The sequence below is a fragment of the Schistocerca americana genome, chromosome 5 (assembly GCF_021461395.2).
Source record: "Schistocerca americana isolate TAMUIC-IGC-003095 chromosome 5, iqSchAmer2.1, whole genome shotgun sequence".
NCBI lineage: Eukaryota > Metazoa > Arthropoda > Insecta > Orthoptera > Acrididae > Schistocerca > Schistocerca americana.
Genome location: NC_060123.1, coordinates 640,335,752 through 640,363,453, shown reverse-complemented (window position 1 = coordinate 640,363,453; position 27,702 = coordinate 640,335,752). Strand labels below are relative to the sequence as shown.

Below are 27,702 nucleotides of genomic sequence, written 5' to 3'. Positions count from 1 at the left end.
CCCGCCAAGTAGGAGGGCCCACTGAGAGGCTTCGCCTTAATGAATGCAGCCCACCTAACACAACTGCCACGCACTTCCTTCAAAAATGGTTCAAATGGCTCTGAGCACTATGGGACTCAACTTCTGAGGTCATCAGTCCCCTAGAACTTAGACTTACTTAAACCTAACTAACTAACACACATCCACGCCCGAGGTGGTCGCGCTGTTCCAGACTGTAGCACCTAGAACCGCTCGGCCACTCCGTCCGGCCCCCGGTACTTCCTTCTTCATGGCAGTTCTCAGCCGCACTCTGCAGGGACAGTGAAGACGCTCCTGTAGCCTTTTCGATGGGTTCCATCACCCACAATACATCCCTAATTGGCTCATCTGAGTATCATCTCTGTTCACATGAAACGCTGGAGACAAGACGACACTTGGGCGCAGGCTACCCGCTATAGACCAGCGTAGAGAATTATCGGAAAGCACAGGCGGCTGCCTTCGATGACTATGGCGTTGGAAATTTGGTATAACTCTCCGACAAATGTCTAAGTCGGAGTGGTGACTATGTAGAGAAGTATCTGGAAAGTGTAGCTAACTCTTGCAAATAAAATGTTTCTGATTTTCACTGTGTATTTTATTTCGCGACCGATCGGAACTTATTTTCTGGACAACCCTCGTATATGACCATCCATTTCCCATATTTATCCTAAATTGACTTCCAAGGACTAGTTTGAATGAAATGGGATTTCTATCAAAATTAAACCGACCCTTTCCGTCGACACTGGGCATCGCATGAAAGACATGATGATTTTGTTACGCTGACCCCAGCTACACAACGCCAAAACGAAATTGCAAATACCTACTGAAACACTAGAGAAACTGCGCCTGACGACTCTTAGGAGAGAGACCTTATATAGTTTATCTCTGTGAACACAAAGTGACATTTTTCAATACATAATGTTAACCACACCAAATGCAAGCTCTTAAACGCTTCCTCCAGCCGTTGAGCGTGCTGCTCTAGGTCTTTGGAAAACACAAAAATATCGTATGTCATTTTTAATACCGTTATCACTCCCTCTAATAATCTCTGGAATATGGCTGGCACATTCTTAAGCATCGGTAAGCATTTGTTGATATTGGTTGTGTCATGGAATATAAAAGGAGTCTTGAGGTGGTTTTCTGAAACCATTTCCAACTGTTGATACTCACACTTTAAATCCATCATGGAGAAGTATTTACTCATATACAGATCCAGGCTGCCCAGCATTTTTTTATATGTGGTACATGATACGTTTCCATTATCGTTCTTGCATTCAGATATTGCGTACTCCCCTTCGAGTATCACTGCCCTCAGTAATTCCAACCTTCGGCTGTCGATTGATGAATGCCTCCATTATTGGTTACAAGTGCTGATATATTCTGTATAACGTAACTTCTTTTACACCGCAGGGTCCTGCCCCCTCCGCTCAGGATTTTATGCTGTGGCACAGATGTTACTGGTAATGGTCCACTAGGACTGAACTAATCTAAAATGGCAGAAACAATAATAATTGTGTAACATGACCCATCTACACATATAAACCGCACTGAGACTGAGCAGAAAATAGCTGATTGGCAGTGAGTGAAACAATAGTGGCTGAAGTGGGCACCATCGCAAGAAATGTGTGCGCGTGCATCTCGGCCGCCCATCACACCCACGCCACCCCCTGCGTATTTTCATCAGTGATATTCTTTTCATATTTTTAACGTGGTAGTCATCTGTCATGCGCCTTAGATTAAACGGAAGATCGGATTGCTGGGGCTCGAATTACAGAAATTTTACTGCATTATAAACAGAGTTTGTGGAAGATAACAACACCGTCTCACTCCTCTTCCAATTTCAAACGAGTCTTTGATACCATTCCTCAGATCCATGGTTGCGTTCCACCATTGTCTGTAATTTCATCGCCGGCCGCGGTGGTCTAGCGGTTCTAGGCGCTCAGTCCGGAGCCGCGCGACTGCTACGGTCGCAGGTTCGAATCCTGCCTCGGGCATGGATGTGTGTGTTGTACTTAGGTTAGTTAGGTTTAAGTAGTTCTAAGTTCTAGGGGACTGATGACCTCAGATGTTAAGTCTCATAGTGCTTAGAGCCATTTGAAGCATTTCTAAAGCTCACTGTTGTTCAAGAAAACGCGAATCTTGAAGAATTCATTGTGGCATTGAAAGAATTACAGGAATAGTTTTCTAAATGTCTTGAGAACACTGCCAGTCTAAAACCTGTGTTTGAGCTGTTTTCGAGACCATTTGCCATTTCAGTTGAAATTTCCCATGTAGGCCTACGCATACAAATAGAACCGATCGATGTTCGGTGCAGTTCCCGTTTGGACGACTAATTCTTTTCCGATAAAACTTTCCAGTAGTCCCACGTTGTTTTCCTCGGGAAAAGTTTCTACGTCTCCATAATGAGGCTCCAAACGTGGTCAAATGCTTCAATCAACATATTCGTTAGAAACGTTTCTTTCGATTATGAAACTACAGAAACTAAGTCACGATTACGTAGCAACTGAAGTAACAATTATCTGAGATTCTGTCTGCGTCTGTCCGTAAGCAGACCGTTTGTACCAGATATACATTTTATTCCGTCCTCAGCGCACCAAAAACAATTAAATAACACCGAACATTTTGTTCGTTTGTGACCTATGTTGTTATGAAATGTGAGACTAAGCCGCATGTGAGATGATCAGCGTTCCATCTAAATGCAATACGTTTGTATTTCTCCTCTCTTCCCCTTCCTCCTGCTCAGACAACGTGATGTGATGATGGCGAAAGTGTGCAGTCAGGTGGCGAGTGCACTAGACCCATGCAGAACTCTTGGCCATTCCTGAATTACATTATTCTTATAACGAGTGCTTGTTTTCACTTCAGTCAACTAAATATCTAAGTGAAAAGTTAATATTACTAATGGGGATATCTGTTTGTGCTACAGCTGAGTGTCTCCTAAGCACCCATCCTGCATGGGCGGGATCAACTTTGCATTTTCAAATGGGAACCTTCCGTTTTTATTGCCTACTCGGATTCTACGCCAGAAAGTAAGTACAGTTAATTCAACCACTGTTTCGTTGTACATGGCGCTTTAATCGACAAATATTAAGTGTGCCTGCTTTTGCAGTTAAGAACCGACACATTTGATTCTACCTTTCATTTACGATGTAAATGTTGACCATTGTGTTCTACCGGTTCATATTTATGTTCGAAATTTACTTTAGTGTTGCAAATTTCATTGTACAGTATAATATGGATAACCGTTTCAATGGCTGGTTGGAAACTACGTTTAGAGTGATGTAATGTTCTTCTGTTCCCATAGGAATGTTTGATATTGGTGACCCCTTGCCTCTCACCATTCGGGTGCTTGATTTCGTTGAGTATTCATGGCAGCTGCGCCTGTCAGTATCATTTCATGAACATTTTACCTTCTTACAACGGTTGTGGTTTGTATTCCGCCGATAGCTGCGTAGTGGCCAGCGCGAGAGTTCCGGCGGTTGGATGGAAGCACACATTGAAATTATTCACCATTTTAGTGGGCTTCAAGGGCGGCCACAGAAATCATGCATTCCGATGCTTTGGGGACCCACAACATTCAACGCCGCAGGGAACAGAAAACTACGTTACCATACAGGTAAGTTATTTGTCAGAAATGTTAATGACGAGCCATTTTATCAGTAATATATTATCACATTTGCAACATTCAACCAATGTTTGAACATCAGTATCAACCGTTAGAACACAAAGGTTTACATTTACATAGTAAATGAAATGTAGAATCAAATGCATCGCTTTTTAACTGCAAAAATAGACACACCTGATATTTGTCGTTTACAGCGCCTTCTACCACTACAGGAAACAATGATTTGAGTGAACTGTAAGTATTTGTTGGTGTAGAATCCACATACTCAATACCAATGGGGAAGGGGAGTGTTCCCATTTGAAAATACAAAATTGACCCCACCCACGCAGGACGGGTGGTTAGGAGGTGTCCAGTTGTAGCACAGACGGATGTTCCCTTGATTAATATTAACTTTCTACCTAGGACATTGTTTTCGTACGATGTGTCATTTTCGATTTATTTAGTTGTTTCAAGCTAAAACAAACACATTTTATACTGTAAACGGCAGCGGTTCTTAAACACTTACTTGGAGTACCAAAGAAATTACCTTTACTTACATCGATTCCGTTCCATTAATAATAACCGAGTTGTCTGTCTTAGAAATTTCCGAAGCCAGCCACAAATCTGGTCCAATACACGGTACGCTCGTATTTTTGTCATCTACGACAGCAAGGAATTTCATTTAATGCCTTTCGAAAAGTCGAAGAACACTAAACTAACCTGGGCGCCTTTGTCTACGGCGCTCTGCATTTGACAGATTAACAGAACGTTATCTTCCATTGTATTAGATTGGTGCATAAGTTCATAGGGTATTTGTTTTGCTAGGTTCAAATGGTTCAAATGGCTCTGAGCACTATGGGACTCAACATCTGAGGTCATCAGTCCCCTAGAACTCAGAACTACTTCAACCTAACTGACCTAATGACATTAAAAGGAAGGTCAGCGTTGGACGTAATATTGATGTGTTATTGATGGCAAAATCGATTTTCAATCACATAGTGATCGCCTTCAGTGCTGTGGTGTACAAATTAAACTCTTAGACACTGGTATCTAGTTATCATTAACCAAAGCTGAGAAGCGATCACAATTTAATTTGTACACCACAGCACTGAAGGCGATCACTATGTGATTGAAAATCGATTTTGCCATAAATAAAACAGCAATATTATGGCCAACGCTGACCTTCCTTTTAATTTAACATACATGGAGTCACCAATCAATAACCTAAGGACATCACACACATCCATGCCCGAGGCAGGATTCAAACCTGCCACCGTTGCGGTCGTGCGGTTACAGGCTGAAGCGCCTAGAACCGCTCGGCCACACGTTTTGCTAGGGGTATTCCGGTTGCTATGGGTTTATTTCTCGATTGGCGTTTTTTATTTGTAGTTCAATGTTGCTATTTGTGTTTACATATTGTCATTTTGTGATTTGGAGATACTGAGGTGGAGCTGTGGTCGGTAGCAAGTGGAGTGCCAAATGGAAAAATCGGAACGTATTTTTCTGTTTGACTTCAATGGAGGGGTGACAGCAGCAGAGGCAGATAGAAAAATTTGCGCCTCATATGGGGAGGGTGCCATTGAACAGAGCACGGCAAGGTGATGTTTTTCTCGTTTTAAGGAGGATCGTTTTGACGTTAATGATTCTCCAGGTTCGGGAAGACCTTCGGGGTCAGATGAAGATTGTTTAAACGTTTTGCTCTACATTGACCGCATCACGGTACTCGAGAACTGGCAGATGTAATGAGCTGTGATCTTCCACCATAGTGCGAGATTTGCAGGCAGTGCGGAAGGTTCAGAAATCGCGTACGCGGGTACTGCATAATCTAAGTCAAAATCTCAAAAGTCAGCGGGTGGTCAGCTGTGCATGTCTGCTTGCCGTTATCAACTGGCTCATCAACAACACCGACCATTCCTATCCTGTATCGTTACTGGTGGTGAGAAATGGTGTCTTTATGCTAACATAAGGAAAAGAGAGGAATGGTTGAGCCCAAACAAAGCAGGAACTTCGCGTACAAAAGACCAGCGCGCATCCACAAAAGATATCGTTATGCATCTGATGGAACAGCGACGGTGTGGAGTACTATGAATTGCTTCCCCGAGCTTATCACAGCTGACATTTACTGTCAACATCTGAGACGCCTTGCAGATGGAATCTGACCAGGCAGACTGCATGAAGTGATGCAACTCCACGATAACGACCGTTCGCATTCTGCTAGACTGACCAAAAACACTATACAGGAGTTGGACTGGGAAGTCATCCTGCACCCACGTTATTCACCTGATTTCGCGCCCTCAAATTTTCACCCCCACCGTTCTCTCTCGATCAATCTTCAAGGAACTTCCTTTCCGATTAAAAATACGCTCCGAATATAGCTCGACGAGTTCTCTGCCTCAAAACGACCTGATTTCTACTGTCGCTGAATCGAAAAGTTCGGTGTTGGTAGACTGTTCTAAATAGTGAAGGAGAAAATACACTACTGGGCATTAAAATTGCTGCACCAACAAGAAATGCAGATGATAAACGGGTATTCATTGGAAAAATATATTATACTAGAACTGACATGTGATTACATTTTCACGCAATTTCGGTTCATAGATCCTGAGAAATCAGAACCCAGAACAACCACCTCTGGCCGTAATAACGGGCATTGAGTCAAACAGAGCTTGGATGGGGCGTACAGGTACAGTTGTCCATGCAGCTTCAACACGGTACCACAGTTCATCAAGAGTAGTGACTGGCGCATTGTGACGAGCCAGTTACTCGGCCACCATTGACCAGATGATTTCAGTTGGTGAGAGATCTGGAGAATGTGCTGGCGAGGGCAGCAGTCGAACATTTTCTGTATCCAGAAAGGCCCGTACAAGACCTGCAAGATGCGGTCGTGCATTATCGTGCTGAAATGTAGGGTTTCGCAGGGATCGAATGAAGGGTAGAGCCACCGCTCGTAACACATCTGAAATGTAACTTCCACTGTTCAAAGTGCCGTCAACGCGAACAAGAGGTGACCGAGACGTGTAACTGATGGCACCCCATACCATCACGCCGGGTGATACGCCAGTATGGCGATGACGAATACACGCTTCCAATGTGCGCCAAACACGGATGGGACCCTGGATTCATCCGAGAAAATGACGTTTTGCCATTCGTGCACCCAGGTTCGTCGTTGAGTTCACCATCGCAGGCGCTCCTGTCTGTGATGCTGCGTCAAGGGTAACCGCAGCCATGGTCTCCGAGCTGATAGTCCATGCTGCTGCAAACGTCGTCGAACTGTCGAACTGTTCATGGAGATGGTTGTTGTCTTGCAAACGTTCCCACCTGTTGACTCAGGGATAGAGACGTGGCTGCACGATCCGTTACAGCCGTGCGGATAAGATGCCTGTCATCTCGACTGCTAGTGATACGAGGCTGTTGGGATCCAGCAGGGCGTTCCGTATTGCCCTCCTGAACCCACCGATTCCATATTCTGCTAACAGTCATTGGATCTCGACCAACTCGACCAGCAATGTCGCGATACGATAAACCGCAATCGCGACAGGCCACAATCTGACCTTTATCAAAGTCGGAAACGTGATGGTACGCATTTCTCCTTCTTACACGAGGCATCACAACAATGTTTCACTAGGCAACTCCGATCAATTCCTCCTTGTGTATGAGAAATCGGTTGGAAACTTTCCTCATGCCAGCACATTGTAGGTGTCGCCACCGGCGCCAACCTTGTGTGAATGCTCTGAAAACTAATCATTTGCATATCACAGCATCTTCTTCCTGTCGGTTAAATTTCGCGTCTGTAGCACGTCATCTTTGTGGTGCAGCAATTTTAATGGCCAGTAGTGTGTTATTGATGATTCAAATCTGTGTTATGTATATCTGTTGAGTTTAATAAACTTACGGAAGAACGCCACGAAATTTTTTGACCAACCAAATATATATCAACCTAAGAGTCAATAACCTCAACACCGTTTGCCAGCTTGCGAGATTATAATTGTTGATACGTATTCTGTTCATTTCCTGGTAGCTGATATTAATTGGAACCATCGCCGTCTTTCCTGAAGGTGGTGTTAATACAAAACGTAAATTAAGCCGGTGTTCTCACCATTGGGGGCAGCAGTGTTCAGTAGCATGGAGAAACGCGGGTCTGGCCCGAAGCACGAGATGCCGAACCACTCGAAGTCGTCGGTGAAGGAGGCGTCGGCCCGTTGGCAGGCGTTGCCCTCTGGGCTGGTCAGGGCGCAGCTGAGGCAGCGGGGGTCGCCACCCTCCTCCACGGCCAACACCTGCCGCGTGGATGGCCGTCCCTCCTCGGTGGCCTGGTAGTACCTGCAGGGCGCACGCGAAAATCTTCACACAACCGCACACCGACTGCTCTGTGAACTCACCAGACCAAATATTTGACAGTCCATTAAAAGCGCACACTGGTCGTTTTGAAGTTCAAAAATGGCTCGGAGCACTATGGCATTTAACTTCTGAGGCCATCAGTCCCCTAGAACTTAGAACTACTTAAACATAACTAACCTAAGGACATCACACACATCCATGCCCGAGGCAGGATTCGAACCTGCGACCGTAGTGGTCGCGCGGTTCCAGACTGAAGCGCCTAGAGCCACTCGGCCAACACGGCCGGCCGTTTTGAAGTGCTGTAGGTAGTACAGATCTGGTACCAGTGGTCATATGACTGCTACACTGACGTAAGTCATATCAGTGGAATCGTGTGTATGGGCCAGTATGTTGAGTAATGTAACTTCTTAAATATTTTAAACATTTCGCGGCCCTGTCAGCAACTGATTAAATATAAATTTTAATTTTAAACCAACAGCCTCAGCTGCAAGGTTTACCTAGCTTCACCTAGGTTTCAGTCGGGATAACCCAACCTTCTTCAGAATAAAAGTAACTACCGTTTGTTCATAGTGGACATCGTCAAGCTAAAACTACAAATCCATATGAAACTTCCTGGCAGATTAAAACTGTGTGCCGGACCGTGACTCGAACTCGGGACCTTTGCCTTTCGCGGGCAAGTGCTCTGCCAACTGAGCTACCCAAGCACGACTCACGCCCCGTCCTCACAGCTTTACTTCTGCCAGTACCTCGTCTCCTACTTTCCAAACTTTACAGAAGCTCTCCTGCGAACCTTGCAGAACTGGCTGTGGCTAAGCCATGTCTCCGCAGTATCCTTTCTTTCAGGATTGCTAGTTCTGCAAGGTTCGCAGGAGAGCTTCTGTAAAGTTTGGAAAGTAGGAGACGAGGTACTGGCAGAAGTAAAGCTGTGAGGCCGGGGCGTGAGTCGTGCTCGGGTAGATCAGTTGCTAGAGCACTTGACCGCGAAAGGCAAAGGTCTCGAGTTCGAGTCTCGGTCCGGCACAAAGTTTTAATCTGTCAGGAAGTTTCATATCAGCGCACACTCCGCTGCAGAGTGAAAATCTCATTCTACAAATCCATAAATTATCGTCAGATTGCAAAAACTTATCTGAAACTGCCTTGGCCCCGCCACGAGTGCTGTACTAGAATTAACCGTAGCGTCATGATACCCGCCTAGGCGGACACACTACCTTGCGCCTGCGCATAAACTGTGTGATTGGTACATGTTGGGACAAGACGCGAACCTAACTCCTGACCTTGAATTTACTAGTACAGTGAAATAAAAGAAAGGTACAGCCGAGGTTCAAAAATGGCTCTGAGCACGATGGGACTTAACATCTATGGTCATCAGTCCGCTAGAACTTAGAACTAGTTTAACCTAACTAACCTAAGGACATCACGCAACACCCAGTCATCACGAGGCAGAGAAAATCCCTGACCACGCCGGGAATCGAACCCGGGAACCTGGGCGCGGGAAGCGAGAACGCTACCGCACGACCACGAGTACAGCCGAGGAAAAGGGCGTATATGTTATCCTGTGTAGAACGTACTTAGTTCGACTGTCTTAACATTTATGAAGTATTCGTTGGTCATGATATGAGGAAGACATCATGTGCTTACAACGTGTGGCCTGTCTAGGAAATTTTTGTGCTTAAGCACGGAGTTAATCACCTTAAAGAACTTAGGAGTGGAAGGATAATATAAAGGCAACATCGTCATTATTATGTCTAGGTCTAAAAAAATTTTTGAGACGTAAATGTTAAGCATTCGCTTAGCTATGATTACAACGCATGAACCTCCTATTTTTTGACGTGGCACACAAATGGTCATGAATGAACTTATGAACAAGTCTGTAAGATCCGGCAATACGAGCCATATAATATAGATGGTCATTATTCAAGATTAGTATATTTGACCTGAAATGGTCTAGAATCAAGTCAAAATAAACTAATGCACGTGCCTGATTGAGCTTCATGACGAAGTTATGGTTATGAGTTACAGAAAACACTAAAGTAGGGGATAATGTGCCGACAATGGGGTACTCAATTTGTCTTCATGGAGGTGATCCACACACATACTATAAAACTGTGTGTGGAACACTGCCATCATAATTTGGGCCTGGTGATCACTGCCATTGAACTTAGGGAATGACAGTGGAATTATATTTAAAGCTAAAGTGTGGCTTGGAGAACATCGCTCCAGTCAACACACTTAAAACTAGTGACCGACAAAGGTCGATATATACTTAAAGAACTAGTCTAAACTATGGGAAGATGGTTAAATTATGATGTGATTTGGCGAACAACGCTCCAAAGGACACCTTTAAACGTCATTGAGTAAGATCAATTGAAACTGATCCGGCTAGTGTGAACCAAAACTTCGTATCCAGTAAATTGTGGCAAGGCGACGTTACCCCTCCCGTGATACTTATATGGATTGACTGCCATTAATTATGTTAAAAAATAGTTGTGTATGACTAGGCGATGGCATCACTGCTATCGTACACACATAATATTGACCACAATCGGTCATATTGAAGGATTATGAGGTAGCACCTATATTCTACAGGGTGTTACAAAAAGGTGCGGCCAAACTTTCAGGAAACATTCCTCACACACAAATAAAGAAAATATGTTATGTGGACATGTGTCCGGAAACGCTTACTTTCCATGTTAGAGCTCATTTTATTACTTCTCTGCAAATCATATTAATCATGGAATGGAAACACACAGCAAACACTTTGTTCCAGGAAATGTTCAAAACGTCCTCCGTTAGCGGGGATACATGCATCCACCGCCCGTCGCATGGAATCCCTGATGCGCTGATGCAGCCCTAGAGAATGGCGTATTGTATCACAGCCGTCCACAATACGAGCACGAAGAGTCTCTACATTTGGTACCGGGGCTGCGTAGATAAGAGCTTTCAAATGCCCCCATAAATGAAAGTCAAGAGGGTTGAGATCAGGAGAGCGTGGAGGCCATGGAATTGGTCCGCCTCTACCAATCCATCGGTCACCGAATCTGTTGTTGAGAAGCGTACGAACACTTCGACTGAAATGTGCAGGAGCTCCATCGTGCATGAACCATATGTTGTGTCGTACTTGTAAAGGCACATGTTCTAGCAGCACAGGTAGAGTATCCCGTATGAAATCATGATAACGTGCTCCATTGAGCGTAGGTGGAAGAACATGGGCCCAATCGAGACATCACCAACAATGCCTGCCCAAACGTTCACAGAAAATCTGTGTTGATGACGTGATTGCACAATTGCGTGCGGATTCTCGTCAGCCCACACATGTTGTTTGTGAAAATTTACAATTTGATCACGTTGGAATGAAGCCTCATCCGTAAAGAGAACATTTGCACCGAAATGAGGATTGACACATTGTTGGATGAACCATTCGCAGAAGTGTACCCGTGGAGGCCAATCAGCTGCTGATAGTGCCTGCACACTCTGTACATGGTACGGAAACAACTGGTTCTCCCGTAGCACTCTCCATACAGTGACGTGGTCAACGTTACCTTGTACAGCAGAAACTTCTCTGACGCTGACATCAGGGTTATCGTGAACTGCATGAAGAATTGCCTCGACCATTGCAGGTGTCCACGTCGTTCTAGGTCTTCCCCAGTCACGAGTCATAGGCCGGAATGTTCCGTGCTCCCTAAGACGCCGATCAATTGCTTCGAACGTCTTCTTCTCGGGACACATTCGTTCTGGAAATCTGTCTCGATACAAACGTACCGCGCCACGGCTATTGCTCCGTGCTAATCCATACATCAAATGGGCATCTGGCAACTCCGCATTTGTAAACATTGCACTGACTGCAAAACCACGTTCGTGACGAACACTAACCTGTTGATGCTACGTACTGATGTGCTTGATGCTAGTACTGTAGAGCGGTCTCAGACGCTGCAGTCATGGACTGTGCGGCTGGTCCCGGCGGAGGTTTGAGTCCTCCCTCGGGCATGAGTGTGTCTGTTTGTTCTTGGGATAACTTAGGTTAAGTAGTGTGTAAGCTTAGGGACTGATGACCTTAGTAGTTAAGTCCCATAAGATTTCACATACATTTGAACATTTCTTTGAACTTTGTTTCGTTGGACATCGCACTGGAAGCTGTCGTTTTCGACCGCGAAATGTGTTTAAATGAATGTCACAAGTGAGGGGGTGGTTTCATTGAAACTCTTCTTGCAATCTCATAAGGCCTTTTTACGTCGATTCACAGTGACGATGCGCTTGAAATATTTTGCTCTGCCACTACTATTAAAACCGCGTGATTTCTATGTTGGTCGTTGTGGTACTAATCTCCATCGCAGAGACGTCAAGACTAGGCAATAGATGTAGTTAAGGGAGCGGGTGATGATCTTCCTGTCATAATGACACGTCCACAGTAGCGTTGGGAAGAATTTTGTTGAAATTTCGTGTCAGTGTGACATCGTTAACCTTCTTTACAACTCACATGACCTTCCAATCTCTGGCCTTTTTTTTGTGCATCCTCCGACACCTTGCTGTCTGAGGGACCAAGGGTTGCGTCTCAGAGCCCTATTGCAGAGAAAGGTTGTCGGCAACTGCGAGCCAAATTTCACAGTTCTGCATCGTAATGGGGAGGAGACAGCGTTTAAGAAAGTGGCCCTTTAATTCTTTTGTGCAGCGTCTAAAAGAAAGAAAGCTCGCTGAAAAGTAAAATTGAGAAATATAAACGCAAAACCAACAGACAAAGCACAGTGCGGAACCAATTGGGACCGCTCAGAACAATTCGACCAAATCTGAATGTGATCCACAGGAGCAAATAGTGTTTATGCTGTTCAGGCTTTCTATTTCGTGCCCTCTCGTTTAAATATAACTCGATTTTGCAATGAAGAAATAACATTACATACCTTCCCGATGAGTGAAGTTTCATTAGCTGAGATGTTGTTTAAATTCTGTATGCTAGGCCGTTTGATGAGCTGCAACATTACTTTTCGAGAGAATTTGGATAACGTCTGTCAGCTGGAATAGGCAACGGCCTTGCCGCAGTGGATACACCGGTTCCCGTGAGATCACCGAAGGTAAGCGCTGTCGGGCGGGGCCGGCACTTGGATGGGTGACCATCCAGTCGCCATGCGCTGTTGCCATTTTTCTTGGTGCACTCAGCCTCGTGATGCCAATTGAGGAGCTACTCGACCGAATAGTAGCGGCTCCGATCAAAGAAAACCTTCATAACGACCGGGAGAGCAGTGTGCTGACCACACGCCCCTCCTATCCGCATCCTCCCCTGAGGATGACACGGCGGTCGGATGGTCCCGATGGGCCACTTGTGGCCTGAAGACAGAGTGCTGTCACCTGGAATACCAGTATGGTGGGAGACTGCAGCTGGTCACTTCACTGAGACGCTGAACAGGCGATTCTTTGAAGCGTAGCTGTATTAGATGCTTTAAGGAGAAGAGGAATGTCAGCGAATGGACACACACGACCAAGGTAATAAAGAGGTGTTTTCATGCTCACAGTTCAATGAAACATTTCTCCTTACTGAAAGGATTCATTACATTTACACGTTTTGCTACTTTTCTAGTTAGTAACGAACCACATTGTGAGAAATGTTTATGTCACTGAGAAAAAACTAAGGCCAGATACGGCTTCAGTGCACAAAAAATCGTGAGGTTAAGCTTCCACCTGACAAAAAGGAATCAAGGCATATTTTGTCGTAGGCCTGTGTTGTTATTGTCATCTACAATACGTAGCTTGTTCCTGCTGGTTTCTGAAGCATTGAAATGAAAGACATAATTGAGTTTTGTCTGTCAACCATCTTCGCCACCATCAGATTAGAAGGACCGCACCTACTTGTCCGCTGCTCTTTGGGCCATGATGGCATCGGATTCATCCCCACGTAGTGCAGGGATTTCGATTGATGATTCAAATTAATTGGTTAATAAAAATAATGGGGAGAGATTGCAGACCTGTAACAGTCAGCTAAAGCAAAAGCAGATGCATCTCGTTAACAGCTTGAAATGAGAGGTAGTCCCAATATAAACAGATCGTGATTAGACATTCACAATTTCGGACTATCGAGACGATCAAATGGCTCTGAGCACTATGGGACAACATCTATGGTCATCACTCCCCTAGAACTTAGAACTACTTAAACCTAACTAAGCTAAGGACATCACACAACACCCAGTCACGAGGCAGAGCTATTGAGACGATCCGCAGGTTTGCTGTGGACCAAGCTGCAGATACAGGAACAGACATAAAATATGAACACATATAACGATAACTATTCCAGTCTCTAGAGAAAGTTTTAATGCAGTTTTCCTTTTTTCTTAATTGTTATTTCATACCCCTGCCTTATGAGGGTAGGGGTGGACTGTCAGCGGCACAATACGCCGTTCTTCAGCCAAGAGACTGTAGAAACTAGCACAGGAGAAATATAAAATACAAACAATACAGGGTAGAAGATAACGTTGTCACATGAGAAAGGGAAAAATTGTAGTTAAATTACACTAAAAAGGAGCAGTTTAACGAACCACGTCTGCAAAATCCACATATAATTAAAATGACACGAGGACGTAGTACATAAACATTGGCAGCACGAAGAGCACAAAAAACGACATTCACCGTAATGAAAGCCACACGGAATGACGACACTTAACACACACTGAACTTGTGTAAAACATACGACGACCACAAAAACACGACAGAGAGCAACTGGATTAAAACTAGAAGGACCTGCCAAGGAAGGGGAGGGCAGAGAGGAGGGAAAGAGCTGCTAGAGAAGGGGATCGGCGGAGGAGGGGAGGGACGAAGGGGCGGAAGGGTGGGGAGCCGGTATCACACCAAGGGGCAGGAGATGGGGAGGGTGGGGAAGGGAGCAATCTAGGAAGGAGCGCAGGAGAAGTAAGAACAGGGGGTGAAGGCGAAGGAGAGGGAGTCCTAGGAAGGAGGGGAGAGGATGAGCAGGATCAGGCTTGGAAGGAAAGATAAATGTGTCAAAGCACATCATCCGGGATTGGGAGACGCTGGAAGTTTCTTTGGGAGAGGATGTGGAGGGTGTGAAGATGCAGGGAGGGTGGGCACATCAGTAGAGGGGCAGCAGCAGGCGGGGAGTGGAGAGGAAAGGAGACACCAAGGGGTGAGGGGGATCGAGACTGCAGTTGGTGATACGAATGTGCTCAAGGAAAAGGAGGAGATGTGGGAAAGCGATCAGGTCATAGAGGATCGTCGTGGGTAATGGGAGACGGATTCGGGATTCTAATCACAATTTAAGCTAAAGAGCTGTGAGTAGAAACATGTTGCGAGCACATGGACAGGGGAAGGACGACATAGACTACTAAAACTGTGAGGCTGGTATCTCGCAGTGCTAACAATATACACACATCAAGAAAAGTTTTGCATCACTCCAGTTCCCAGAACTCCTGAAGATAGATGTTCACTGTGGATATTTTATCACAGACACAGTCCCTTTCACTGTTCCGAGATGCCACTAAACATGCCAAAAGATGTAAAAAAAACATGCATGAGCAGCGCCTATTAGACGGAAGGGGTCCGACAGCCTATCAGTTCCAGTCATTCCACCAGGAAGGAGGTACACGGCTCGTGTTGTCTGTAGTTCAACCATGCCTAGACGGTCAATACCGCGGCTCAATCCCGTCCGCACTGTTACTTTGTGCCAGAAAGGGCTCTCAACAAGGGAAGCGTCCAGGCGTCTCGGAGAGAACCAAAGCAATGTTGTTCGGACATGGAGGAGATACAGATAGACAGCAACTGTCGATGACATGCATCACTGAGGCCGTCCAACGGCTAATAATGCAGTGGATGGCCGCTACCCACGGATTATGGCTCGGAGGAACCCTGACAGCAACGCCACCAAGTTGAATAATGCTTTTAGTGCAGCCACAGGACATAGTGTTACCACTCAAACTGTGCGCAGTATGCTGCATGATGCGCAGCTTCACTCCCGACGTCCATGGCGAGGTCCATCTTTGCAACCACGACACCATTCAGTGCAGTACAGATGGTCCCAACAACATGCCGAATGGACCGCTCAGGATTGGCATCACCTTCTCTTCACCGATGAGTGTCGCATATGGCTTCGACGAGGCAATCGTCGGAGACGTGTTAGGAGGCAACGCGGTGCAGCATGGTGGAGGTTCCCTACTGTTTTCGGATGGCATTATGTGGGGCCGACGTACGCCGCTGGTGATAATCGAAGGCACCATAACGGCTGTACAATACGTGAATGTCATCCTTCGACAGATAGTGCAGCCATATCCGCAGCTTATTGGCGAGGCATTCGTCTTTATGGACAAATCGCGCCCCCATCGTGCACATCTTGTAAATTACTTCCTTCAGGATAACGGCATCGCTCAACTGGAGTGGTCAGCATGTTCTCCAGACATGAACCGTATCGAGCATGCCTGGGATAGATTGATAAGGGCTGTTTATGGACGACGTGACACACCAACCACTATGAGGTATGTACGCCGAATCGCTGTTGAGGAGTGGGACAATCTAGACTAACAGTTCGTTGATGAACTTGTGGATAGTATGCCGCGACGAATACAGGCATGTATGAATGTAAGAGGACGTGCTACTGGGTATTAGAGGTACCGGTGTGTTCAGAAATCTGAACCACCACCTCTGAAGGTCTCGCTGTACAGTTGTACAACATGCAATGTGTGGTTTTCACGGGCAAGGGCGGAAATGATGTTTATGTTGATCTCTATTCCAGTTTTCTGCTCCGGTTCCGGGTCTCTCGAAACCGGGGTGATCAAAAGTTTTTTTGATGTGTGTTTTTACGTGTTAATCACGGTCTGTTTTGCTATGAGCGCTCTACGGCGAATGACCAGTTAAAAACTCAGCGTGACTATGCTTGGTGCCTTCCAAGGCTGTGGAAACGAACACACATCTCGCAGAATGGCGGATGCTATCGTTGCGACTGCTGGTCGCGAAGTCAAATACCGGCACGAACTGATTCTACTAAACACTGCCAACAACTGAGCAACTTAGCCTCCCACGCACTGCAACAACTGATAGTGAAAGGGCGTCTCTCAGCAGTTTTGTAAACTCGTGAAGTCACACACTGCATGCTTCCTCCGAGAGCAAAAGGTCCGTGTCTGCCAGGGGCGGTAATGCCGGTGCTCGCTTAGGCATTCAGCCGAGGAGCAGTTCCGCCCAGCCATGCCCAGGTTGGCATTACTGGGGAGACGCTGAAGCCATCTGTACAAGGGGCGAGACAGCTACCGTTGACATGCATGCAGATGGAGTATACCACATCATGAGGCACAGCATCGTTCGCACACACCACGAGCTGCTTAGCGTGATTGCGCGCTCTCAGCGCTATCCAGCTGCAGATGTAGGCTTTATTTGGCTCGCAAACCATACAGTTTGTTCACCAAAATGGACGCACGTAGAATTTCTATGTTAGCTCTATTAAAACGCACATCTCGTTTCTTAACCATTTGCTAGTCGTGTTGTTCTGTCTGTGGTATATATAAGTAAAAACTCCAGTATCCGTGAACGTCTAATAAAATTCAGGACCACTCAAAAAGGACATCAGCTTAAAAAGTTAGTTCTCCAGAAGGAAGAAACTTACCCCTCACAGAAAGCGCACTTACATTTACATAACATCAAATATTAGAGAAATTAATTCTTTTAATTTCACAGGAATTTCCCGCAACACTTCAGCAAACGCGAAGATGGAAAAAAATTCTGGATTTAGTGGAATGCGAACTCTTTACCAATCCTCATTTCAGCCCCAGATCGTGGTGCCTCATACTATTACGGTACGCTTACAGTCCAACTGTACTCCTCTCGTATTTTCTATGATTTTGTACTAAAAGATTGATATACACTATTGGCCATTAAAATTGCTACACCACGAAGATGACGTGCTACAGACGTGAAATTTAACCGTCAGGAAGAAGATGATGTGATATGCAAATGATTTGCTTTTCAGAAGGCTGGCGCCAGTGGCGACACCTACAATGTGCTGACATGTGGAAAGTTTCCAACAGATTTTTCATACACAAACAGCAGTTGACCGGCGTTGCCCGGTGAAACGTTGTTGTGATGCCTCGTATAAGGAGAAATGCCTACCATCACGTTTCCGACTTTGATAAAGGTCGGATTGTAGCCTATCGCGATTGCGGTTTATCGTATCGCGACATTGATGCTCGCGTTGGTCGAGATTCAATGACTGTTAGCGGAATGTGGAATCGGTTTGTTCAGGAGGGTAATACGGAACGCCGTGCTGGATCCCAACGGCCTCGTATCACTACCAGTCGAGATGACAGGCATCTTATCCGCATTTCTGTAACGGATCGTGCAGCCACGTCTCGATCCCTGAGTTAACAGACGTTTGCAAGACAACAACCATCTGCACGAACAGTTCGACGACGTTTGCAGCAGCATGGCCTATCAGCTCGGAGACCGTGACTGCGGTTACCCTTCACGCTGCATCACAGACAGGAGCGCCTGCGATGGCGTACTCAACGACGAACCTGGGTGCACGAATGGCAAAACGTGATTTTCTCGGATGGTCGCATCCGTGTTTGGCGACATCTCGGTGAGCGCACATTGGAAGCATGTATTCGTCATCGCCATACTGGCGTATGACCTGGCGTGATGGTATGCGGTGCCATTGGTTACACGTCTCGGTCACCTCTTGTTCGCATTGACGGCACTTTGAACAGTGGACGTTACATTTCAGATGTGGTACGACCCGTGGCTCTATGCTTCATTCGATCCCTGCGAAACCCTACATTTCAGCAGGATAATGCACGACCGCATGTTGCAGGTCCTGTACGGGCCTTTCTGGATACAGACAATGTTCGACTGGTACCCTGGCCAGCACATTGTCCAGATATCTCACCAACTGAAAACGTCTGGTCAATGGTGGCCGAGCAACTGGCTCGTCACAATTCGCCAGTCACTACTCTTGATGAACTGTGGTATCGTATTGAAGTTGCATGGGCATCTGTACCTGTACATGCCATCCAAGCTCTGTTTGACTCAATGCTCAGGCGTATCAAGGCCGTTATTATCGGCAGAGGTGGTTGTTCTGGGTACTGATTTCTTAGGATCTATGCACCCAAATTACGTGAAAATGTAATCACATGTCAGTTCTAGTATAAAATATTTGTCCAATGAATACCTGCTTATCATCCGCATTTTATCTTGGTGTAGCAATTTTAATGGCCAGTAGCGTATGTAGTGAAGGTATGTCGAGTTTTGTAAAGCCTGGTTTCCGTTATTAAGCGCAACTTGAGAACTACCTCTCTGTTAACTTCACCTCTCTTGAAGGCAAAGTGATCGTAATCTAACATACTCTTAGTTTTCCTCTCCATTCTTCTGCATCTTATTCTTGTTAGGAATTTGGGTGCACCGAGTATTAAGCTGATTGTACAATATTTCCCGCGTATCTGCGCTTGCTATCTCCGGAGCTGTGTAGATCACACACTATTTTATCAAAAGTATCCAGACTCCCATGTCTAACGCGGAGTGGATTACTAGATGTAGCGAGAGGCGGATCCGCCAGTATAAAAGGAGGCAGGGAGTACTGAGTTGTCAGTAGTGAAGCAGTAACACCTGAACAGGGCGGTCAGGGGAGCTGAGGAACTTCGAACGCAGACCAGTTATTTGTTGTCACTTGTGTAACAAATCCAGCAGGGACATTTCAATCCTTCCAAAGCTATCCAAATCGACTGCTGGTGATTTCACTGTGAAGGGGAAACGCATAGGGACAACCAGAGCTAAACCACCAACAAGCAGACCTCATGTAGTGACGGACAGCGACCGTCTAACATTGCGGTGGCTGGTTGTAAAGAATCGAGTGAAATCCCCGGAAGGGATCACCTGTCAGTTCCAACGCTCTATCAAACAAGGCACAATACCTGTGCACAGGTAGTTGGGGTAAAATGGTCGAGCAGCTGCTCGTAAGCCACACATTTCTATAGTCAATACTAAACGATGCTTGGGAACCACGTCACTTGGTAGTAGATGACTGCAAATGAGTGATTTGGAGTGATGACTCACGCTATACCGTGCGACAATCCAATGGAAGGGTTTGGGTTTGGCGAATAACTGTAGAACGTTGCCTGATATCATTTGCAGTGCAACAGTAAAGCACCGAGGAGGTGGTGTTATGGTATGAGTGTGTTTTCGTGGTTAGGGTATGGTTCCATTGATGCGCAATGGAAACCCTGTATGCGGAAAGATGCGAATACATTTTACAGCATTGCAATAGTAGAGGAATAGTTTTGACATGATGTATCAGCGTGAATTAGGTTAGGAAATGAGACACTTAAAGTAGTAAAGGAGTTTTGCTATTTGGGGAGCAAAATAATTGATGATGGTCGAAGTAGACAGGATATAAAATGTAGAATGGCAATGGCAAGGAAAGCGTTTCTGAAGAAGAGAAATTTGTTAACATCGAGTATTGATTCAAGTGTCAAGAAGTCGTTTCTGAAAGTATTTGCATGGAGTGTAGCCATGTATGGAAGTGAAACATGGACGATAAATAGTTTAGACAAGAAGAGAATAGAAGCTTTCGAAATGCGGTGCTACAGAAGAATGCTGAAGATTAGGTTGGTAGATCACATAACTAATGAGGAGGTATTGAATAGAATTGGGGAGAAGAGGAGTTTGTGGCACAACTTGACTAGAAGAAGGGATCGGTTGGTAGGACATGTTCTGAGGCATCTAGCGATCACCAATTTAGTACTGGATGGCAGAGTGGAGGGTAAAAATCGGCAGCGTGGAGGGTAAAAATCGTAGAGGGAGACCAAGAAATGAATACACTAAGCAGATTCAGAAGGATGTAGGCTTCAGTAGGTACTGGGAGATGAAGAAGCTTGCACAGGATAGAGTAGCATGAAGAGCTCCATCAAATCAGTCTCAGGACTGAAGACCACAACAACAACAACAATCAGCATGATAATGCATTTTGTTATGAAGTAACACCTGTGAGACAGTGGTTTGTGGACACTAACATTCCTGAAATGACTGGCCTTTACAGGGCCGCAATACGAATCCAACAGGACACCTTTGGGATCAGTTATAATGTCTATTTCTCTCCAGGCCCCAGGCCCTAACATCACTACCTACCCGGGTCTCAGCTCTTGAGGAATAATGTGCTGCCATTCCTCCACAGACATTCAATCACCTGATTGGAAGTGCGCTCAGCAGAGTCCTAGCCATCATAAAGACCCTTATTAATGTCCGCTAATAGGTGTGTGGATACTTTTTACAAGATAGTGTATTTTTCCAAATGGCTGATGGTATTCCTCCAGTCGGATAGTTTTTACGCACCAACGTGAATAGTCATTTGGTTTCCATTGAAACTCAAAGTCCGTCCAAACAGGCCTTGGAAGGTCCAACAGTAAGGACTAAACTACGTGTCATTTTCAGTTGATAGGTGTCACCTGATGTGGCTGCGCATATGTTCAGCACACTGCTCTTCCAGCTATTGTCCGCTTTCGTGATCAGAGCCACTACTTCTCCTCAATTTCTCTCACAAGCACAGAGTGCACACCGCTTACCAACAGCACTCGGCAGGCCCTGACTGTGACCCATCCCAGTGCTAGCCAAGTGCGACAGCCCCTAACTATGGTGATCTGACGGGAACCGGTGATACTACTGTGGCAAGGCCGTTGGCTTGGTGTCCAGTACTGCCAATAATTTTAATTCCGAATGAATGTTATCTCTCCCTTGTCCCTTACAAGAGTCAGTGAATGAAAAATTGCTACAGGTGGGTATACAATCAGCTAAACGCATGTATGGTCATCATGGGATCTTTTTCTTTCTTTTGTATAAGTACCACTCAATCAGCACTGAAGGCGCTGCAATTCAACAGAAAGTACAAACGCTGCACAGTGGAGACGTACAAGCTTTTTTTATTTGGTCATACAAGCCAGTTTGGAGATCAGTTAAAGATATTATTAGTATTCACTAGGTACTTACACTGTGCCATTGGGGGCCCATCCGTATATCTTAGTGACTGTCAGCTCTCCTGATGTGATGGCTTTCGTGGAATTCCCCGACACTTTGACCAAGTGAGGGAAACTAACATTGTCGTCATGAGGCTGCCACAGGATCGTCACGTAAGTTGAAGTCTCCTTTCCTTTTTGGAAATACTGTGGATGTATGTCTACCCAGCCGTTCTTCTGCTCTATTTTTAGGCCCTAGAACGCAATAATGTGGCATCAGCTTCATACATCACGAAACAAGTGCATCGATAATGGATGCACAGTAAGCTATGACGAAGAATGTTATTACAAGAGATATTCATACAGCATATCCAAAGTATTAGTTAATATTACCCGTATAGAAACATATACTTAGTTCCTGTGCAAACGTTCTTAATATTTCAAAATGTGTCACAGGTCGTATATCTTATTAACTGAATTACACGCCGAGTACCAGGATTTCCCGATGGCGTTCGTTACGCTCCCACACTGTCACCTAATGAATAAAATACAAACAGTGAAAATATCAGGCCAGCTTTGAGACTGGATTTAAGAGTTCCTAGCCAGAAGAACACGGATGTCATACTTATTGGAGACAAAGCTTCAAACGAATAAGCAACTCTGGGCTTACCCCAATAGTGTTCACAATTTATTTGAATATTGTTAATATGGTAGAAACAAATGAATCAACCTGTTAATCAGTCGATCTTGGTGGCGAACCAAGCAACCTACGTAAACGAAACCTTAGCTATAGACATGGCGTTTCTATGGATTGTAGAAGGCAAGTAATACCAAATGACATATAAATGAGAAATGTAGTAACTTTGACACAGTGCGACCAAATGTCACAACAAGAGTTCCATGTTTATGCCCTGTCCTTCTGCAGAAAATCTACACTTATTTGTTTGCCACTCGTTTGTGATATTCTGCTGTAAATTGTTTTTGTCTTACAGTTGAGGATAAAGTTTAAAGAATACACGAAACAATGCGTCACAAATCGTTTTTACAGTAATTTGTTGAACCCTTTGTTACTGTATTGGTGGTTGTGGAGGAATAGCAATGGAAAATTATTATTAGTATTTATTCATTCACTGCTGTGTTTATTAAACCCAGTAACATCTGTGGTCTTAAACGGGTTGTATTGTACACATGTATTTGAAATGCGTACGTCATGAAAGTTGTTTCATTATCTCAAATAAAGTACCTTAAAAATTTATATAAATAAAAATCAATTGCCGCCTGTATGAGAGGTCATCAAGTGAGAATGGCTTGAACGATTTGGTTGATTTTCGTTGTTACGTTGCTTATTGTTAGGGCAAGGATTGTATGAAAGAAAATTTTCGGAAAAGCCATCGGAAAAGTCGGAAACTAAAATCAGTTATGAAAGGTCATCGCTTGAGGACGGCTCGAGCGATTTGGTTTAACGGAATTTTGATATGAAGAAAGAAAATTTTTAAAAAATGCGTACAGTTTCTCAGTTCTGCTGTCACATGTTTTATTAACAACAACACCAAAAAAATCAATTTGACAGTTTATATATATAATATACAAATAGATATGTAATACATATGGTGATTTTTTCCACCAAGTACGATGTGTAGGGACTGATCGATGAGAAGATGCGGAACAAGAAAGGTCTAATGAACTTAGGTCCGGAAATGCATGGTCTCCATGCTGGAGACCATTTATTCAGTCATACTTTGTTACAGAGACGGCGGCCTAATGCGCTCTCTATCATGCAGCTACAGTACCGTGTGCATGGTTTCCTCCTAGAGGGTGGTAGTGTTCCTCATACGTCATGACCTACCGCCCTCTCCTGTCATAGTAATTGGTAATGTTGTGTCCGATTCACTTTTATTGCTGACTCACCTTGAAGTGGATGTGATGCAGCGTCGTACACAATGGCTGGTTCCTCTTATTCCGCCTCAGTTACACTATGTCGGCGATTGCTGCGCAAACACCTTTTCCACATAAGCGTACACCATAGTTACTCTACCACGCAAACATTGGGGTTACACTCGTCTGAAATGAGACGTTCCCAGGGGGGGGGGGGTGTCCACTGGGAGCCGAACCGCACAATAACCCCGGGTTCGGTGTGGGGCGGCGGTGGAGTGAGTGGACTGCTGTAGCCTGTTTGGGGGTTGTGTACCACTGAGGGCCACGGCGGGGACGAAGCCTCTCCGTCGTTTCTAGGTCCCCAGTTAAATACATACATACATACGGAAAGGCAAATTGCAACGGGCGGCGGCCAGCGAGGTAGTATCAGGAGACCTATCCCCGCCGACAACAACCACACTTTTCAATGTTTGCAACAATGTTTCGCCGTTTGTCTCAGACAGGGTGGTTTCAGAAAGCAGGAATTCATGAATCAATAGACCTTTTTTGTTCCGTATCCTCTCATCGATCAATCCTTAGAGTTTTACACGATGGAAAAAATCATCCTTTATAGAGGGGAAATGTTGGTACCGAAAGTCTCGAAAAGTTATTGACCGATTTACTACAAATTTTCACTTAATACTCTAACGAACGTTCGGACGGACATACCCTATAAATTTTTGTAAGATATACAATCTATACATATATATAAAATATACAAAGGGAGAAGGGTTGTTACCGCAAATCTCTAAAAGTTCTTTACCGAATTACTTGACATTTTTACACGATACTCTAATGAACATTCTGATGGACTTACGCTATATTTTTTACATATTTTGTATATGTTTGTTTACGTTTATCAATATATATTTAATACATAAAGGTGAAACATTGTTACCAAAAATCTGGAAAATCTTGACGGATTTACTTCAAATTTTTACACGATGATGTACTGAAAATTCAGACGGAAATAGACATAGAAAGAAGGGGAGGAGAAGGTGAACAGAGAGAGAGAGAGAGAGCGAGAGGGAGGAGGTTATGCACAGAGAAGTGGGGGGAGAAGTTACACAGAGCAAGTGAATATTCAGACACAGACGGATATAGAGAGATGAGAATGGGATGGACAGAGAGGGAGGGAGGAGATTAGGCACAGAGAGGTGAGTAAGGAGGAGTTGTTCTGAGAGAGAGGGGTTGAGAGGATGGGCAGATAGAGCGGGGGGAGGGGGGGAATGTAATTTAGGATGTATATGCAATTCCCATCTACATTCAGCAAATGCAAAGCATTGACGGGTTTGCTAGTTGAAAATAATAAGGCCTGACAAGAACACAAGCAAACTGATACAGTTTGAATGACAGTGATGCAATTAGCAGTGAAACAACGCAACCCTGTAAACAGCACGCCTGCTGCTGGCAGAGTCAGGTTCTAATGCCACTCGCCAATTCTGATTCCTGTGCATACAGACGAACGGATCAGTCTGGAATCATTTTGTAGCACTGTCTGAGAGATTGCAGCTACGTGTTTAGTGTTTTAGGACTGGTATGTTGTTTATTAACCGAAATGTGCACATAGGTCGATGTTATCAAATGTTATTGAATGATTAATGGAAAGATGGATAGTAGCAGTACATTTGTTGGTTAATTGTGGACACTTTGTAGACAAATCACATTCCACATTCTGTATAGGTATTCTCCCTCAGCTGTTTGTTCACGCTACAGTATTCCAGCCCAAATGCTACGGAACAGCCCGCCGGGGTGGCCGAGCAGTTCTAGGCGCTACAGTATGGAACCGCGCGACCGCTACGGTCGCAGGTTCGAATCCTGCCTCGGGTATGGATGTGTGTGATATCTTTAGGTTAGTCAGGTTTAAGTAGTTCTGAGTTCTAGGATACCGATGCCCTCAGAAGTTAAGTCCCATAGTGCTCAGACCCATTTGAACCATTCTTTTTGCTAAGGAACAAACGGTTAGTATAAAACAATATGCAGGAGGAAGTAGTTTACCTTTTCCCCAGCAATTTGCTTCACGTCATTGGAAAGGAAGTAGATCACATCTTGCCTGACGTTTGCAGTGCGATTCATCCACCAAGCCATAACGGTGTTGTCGTCAACCCACGCCACTGATTCAAGGTAGTGGTCTCTGTAATAAAAAATTGTTTCGCTCTGTTATACAACCGGTTAAACAGAAAATTTATAGGCATGTAACTTGAGAGATAGAAAATTATATAGTTTTGTTTGGAGTATGTAATCTTCTGTCTGCCACTTTGAGAAAGGGATTAATTCCTCTGGCATCTTTTAAGGTATAACTTTATCTCAACATACACTATGATGTGCTTTTTAAATCTATGTGTGATGTCCTTCCCCCATGAACCATGGACCTTGCCGTTGGTGGAGAGGCTTGCGTGCCTCAGCGATACAGATGGCCGTACCGTACGTGCAACCAGAACGAAGGGGTATCTGTTGAGAGGCCAGACAAATGTGTGGTTCCTGAAGAGGGGCAGCAGCCTTTTCAGTAGTTGCAGGGGCAACAGTCTGGATGATTGACTGATCTGGCCCTGTAAAAATAACCAAAACGGCCTTGCTGTGCTGGTACTGCGAACGGCTAAAAGCAAGGGGAAACTACAGCCGTAAATTTTCCCGAGGGCATGCAGCTTTACTGTATGGTTAAATGATGATGGCATCCTCTTGGGTAAAATATTCCGGAGGTAAAATAGTCCCCCATTCGGATCTCCGGGCGCGGACTACTCAAGAGGACGTCGTTATCAGGAGAAAGAAAACTGGCGTTCTACGGATCGGAGCGTGGAATGTCAGATCCCTTAATCGGGCTGGTAGGTTAGAAAATTCAAAAAGGGAAATGGATAGGTTAAAGTTAGATATAGTGGGAATGAGTGAAGTTCGGTAGCAGGAGGAATAAGACTTTTGGTCAGGTGAATACAGGGTTATAAATACAAAATCAAATAGGGGTAATGCATGAGTAGGTTTAATAATGAATAAAAAAACAGGAGTGCGGGTAAGCTACTACAAACAGCATAGTGAACGCATTATTGTGGCCAAGATAGACACGAAGCCAAGAGCGACGTACTTGAGGACAATATTATGGAAATGGAAGAGAATCTGGATGAAGATGAAATGTGAGATACGATACTGCGTGAAGAGTTTGACAGAGCACTGAAAGACCTAAGTCGAAACAAGGCCTCGGGAGTAGACAACATTCCATTAGAACTACTGATGGCCTTGGGAGAGCCAGTCCTGACAAAACTCTACCATCTGGTGAGCAAGATGTATGAGACAGGCGAAATACCCTCAGACTTCAAGAAGAATATAATAATTCCAATCCCAAAGAAAGCAGGTGTTGACAGATGTGAAAATTGCCGAACTATCAGTTTAATAAGCATTGGCTGCAAAATACTAACACGAATTCTTTACAGACGAATGGAAAAACTGGTAGAAGCCGACCTCGGGGAAGATCAGTTTGGATTCCGTAGAAATATTGGAACACGTGAGGCAATACTGACCTTACGACTTATCCTAGAAGAAAGATTAAGGAAAGGCAAACCAACGTTTCTAGCATTTGTAGACTTAGGGAAAGCTTTTGACAATGTTGACTGGAATACTCTCTTTCAAATTCTAAAGGTGGCAAGGGTAAAATACAGGGAGCGAAAGGCTATTTGCAATTTGTACAGAAACCAGATGGCAGTTATAAGAGTCGAGGGGCATGAAAGGGAAGCAGCGGTTGGGAAGGGAGTGAGACAGGGTTGTAGCCTGTCTCCGATGTCATTCAATCTGTATATTGAGCAAGCAGTACAGGAGGTGGTTAAGGCAACTATTCTACAGAAGTGAAGCAATTGGGTTTGAACTCCGGTCCCGTACGAATTTTGAACTGTCATCGTTGCATTGCCACAATGCCCTATGCGG

General features: G+C 44.8%; 1 protein-coding gene across 1 annotated transcript in view; it reads right to left on the bottom strand.

Moving 5' to 3' along the window:
* LOC124616602 (venom dipeptidyl peptidase 4-like) overlaps positions 1-27,702 on the bottom strand; it is a 318,997-nt gene that overhangs the window by 89,592 nt on the left and 201,703 nt on the right. The window contains exons 6-8 of the mRNA XM_047144923.1: positions 25,792-25,927; positions 21,914-22,134; positions 7,719-7,942 (exon numbers count right to left, since the gene is read on the bottom strand). Coding sequence (XP_047000879.1) covers positions 7,719-7,942; positions 21,914-22,134; positions 25,792-25,927 — 581 coding nt within the window. The remainder of the gene's footprint in view (positions 1-7,718; positions 7,943-21,913; positions 22,135-25,791; positions 25,928-27,702) is intronic.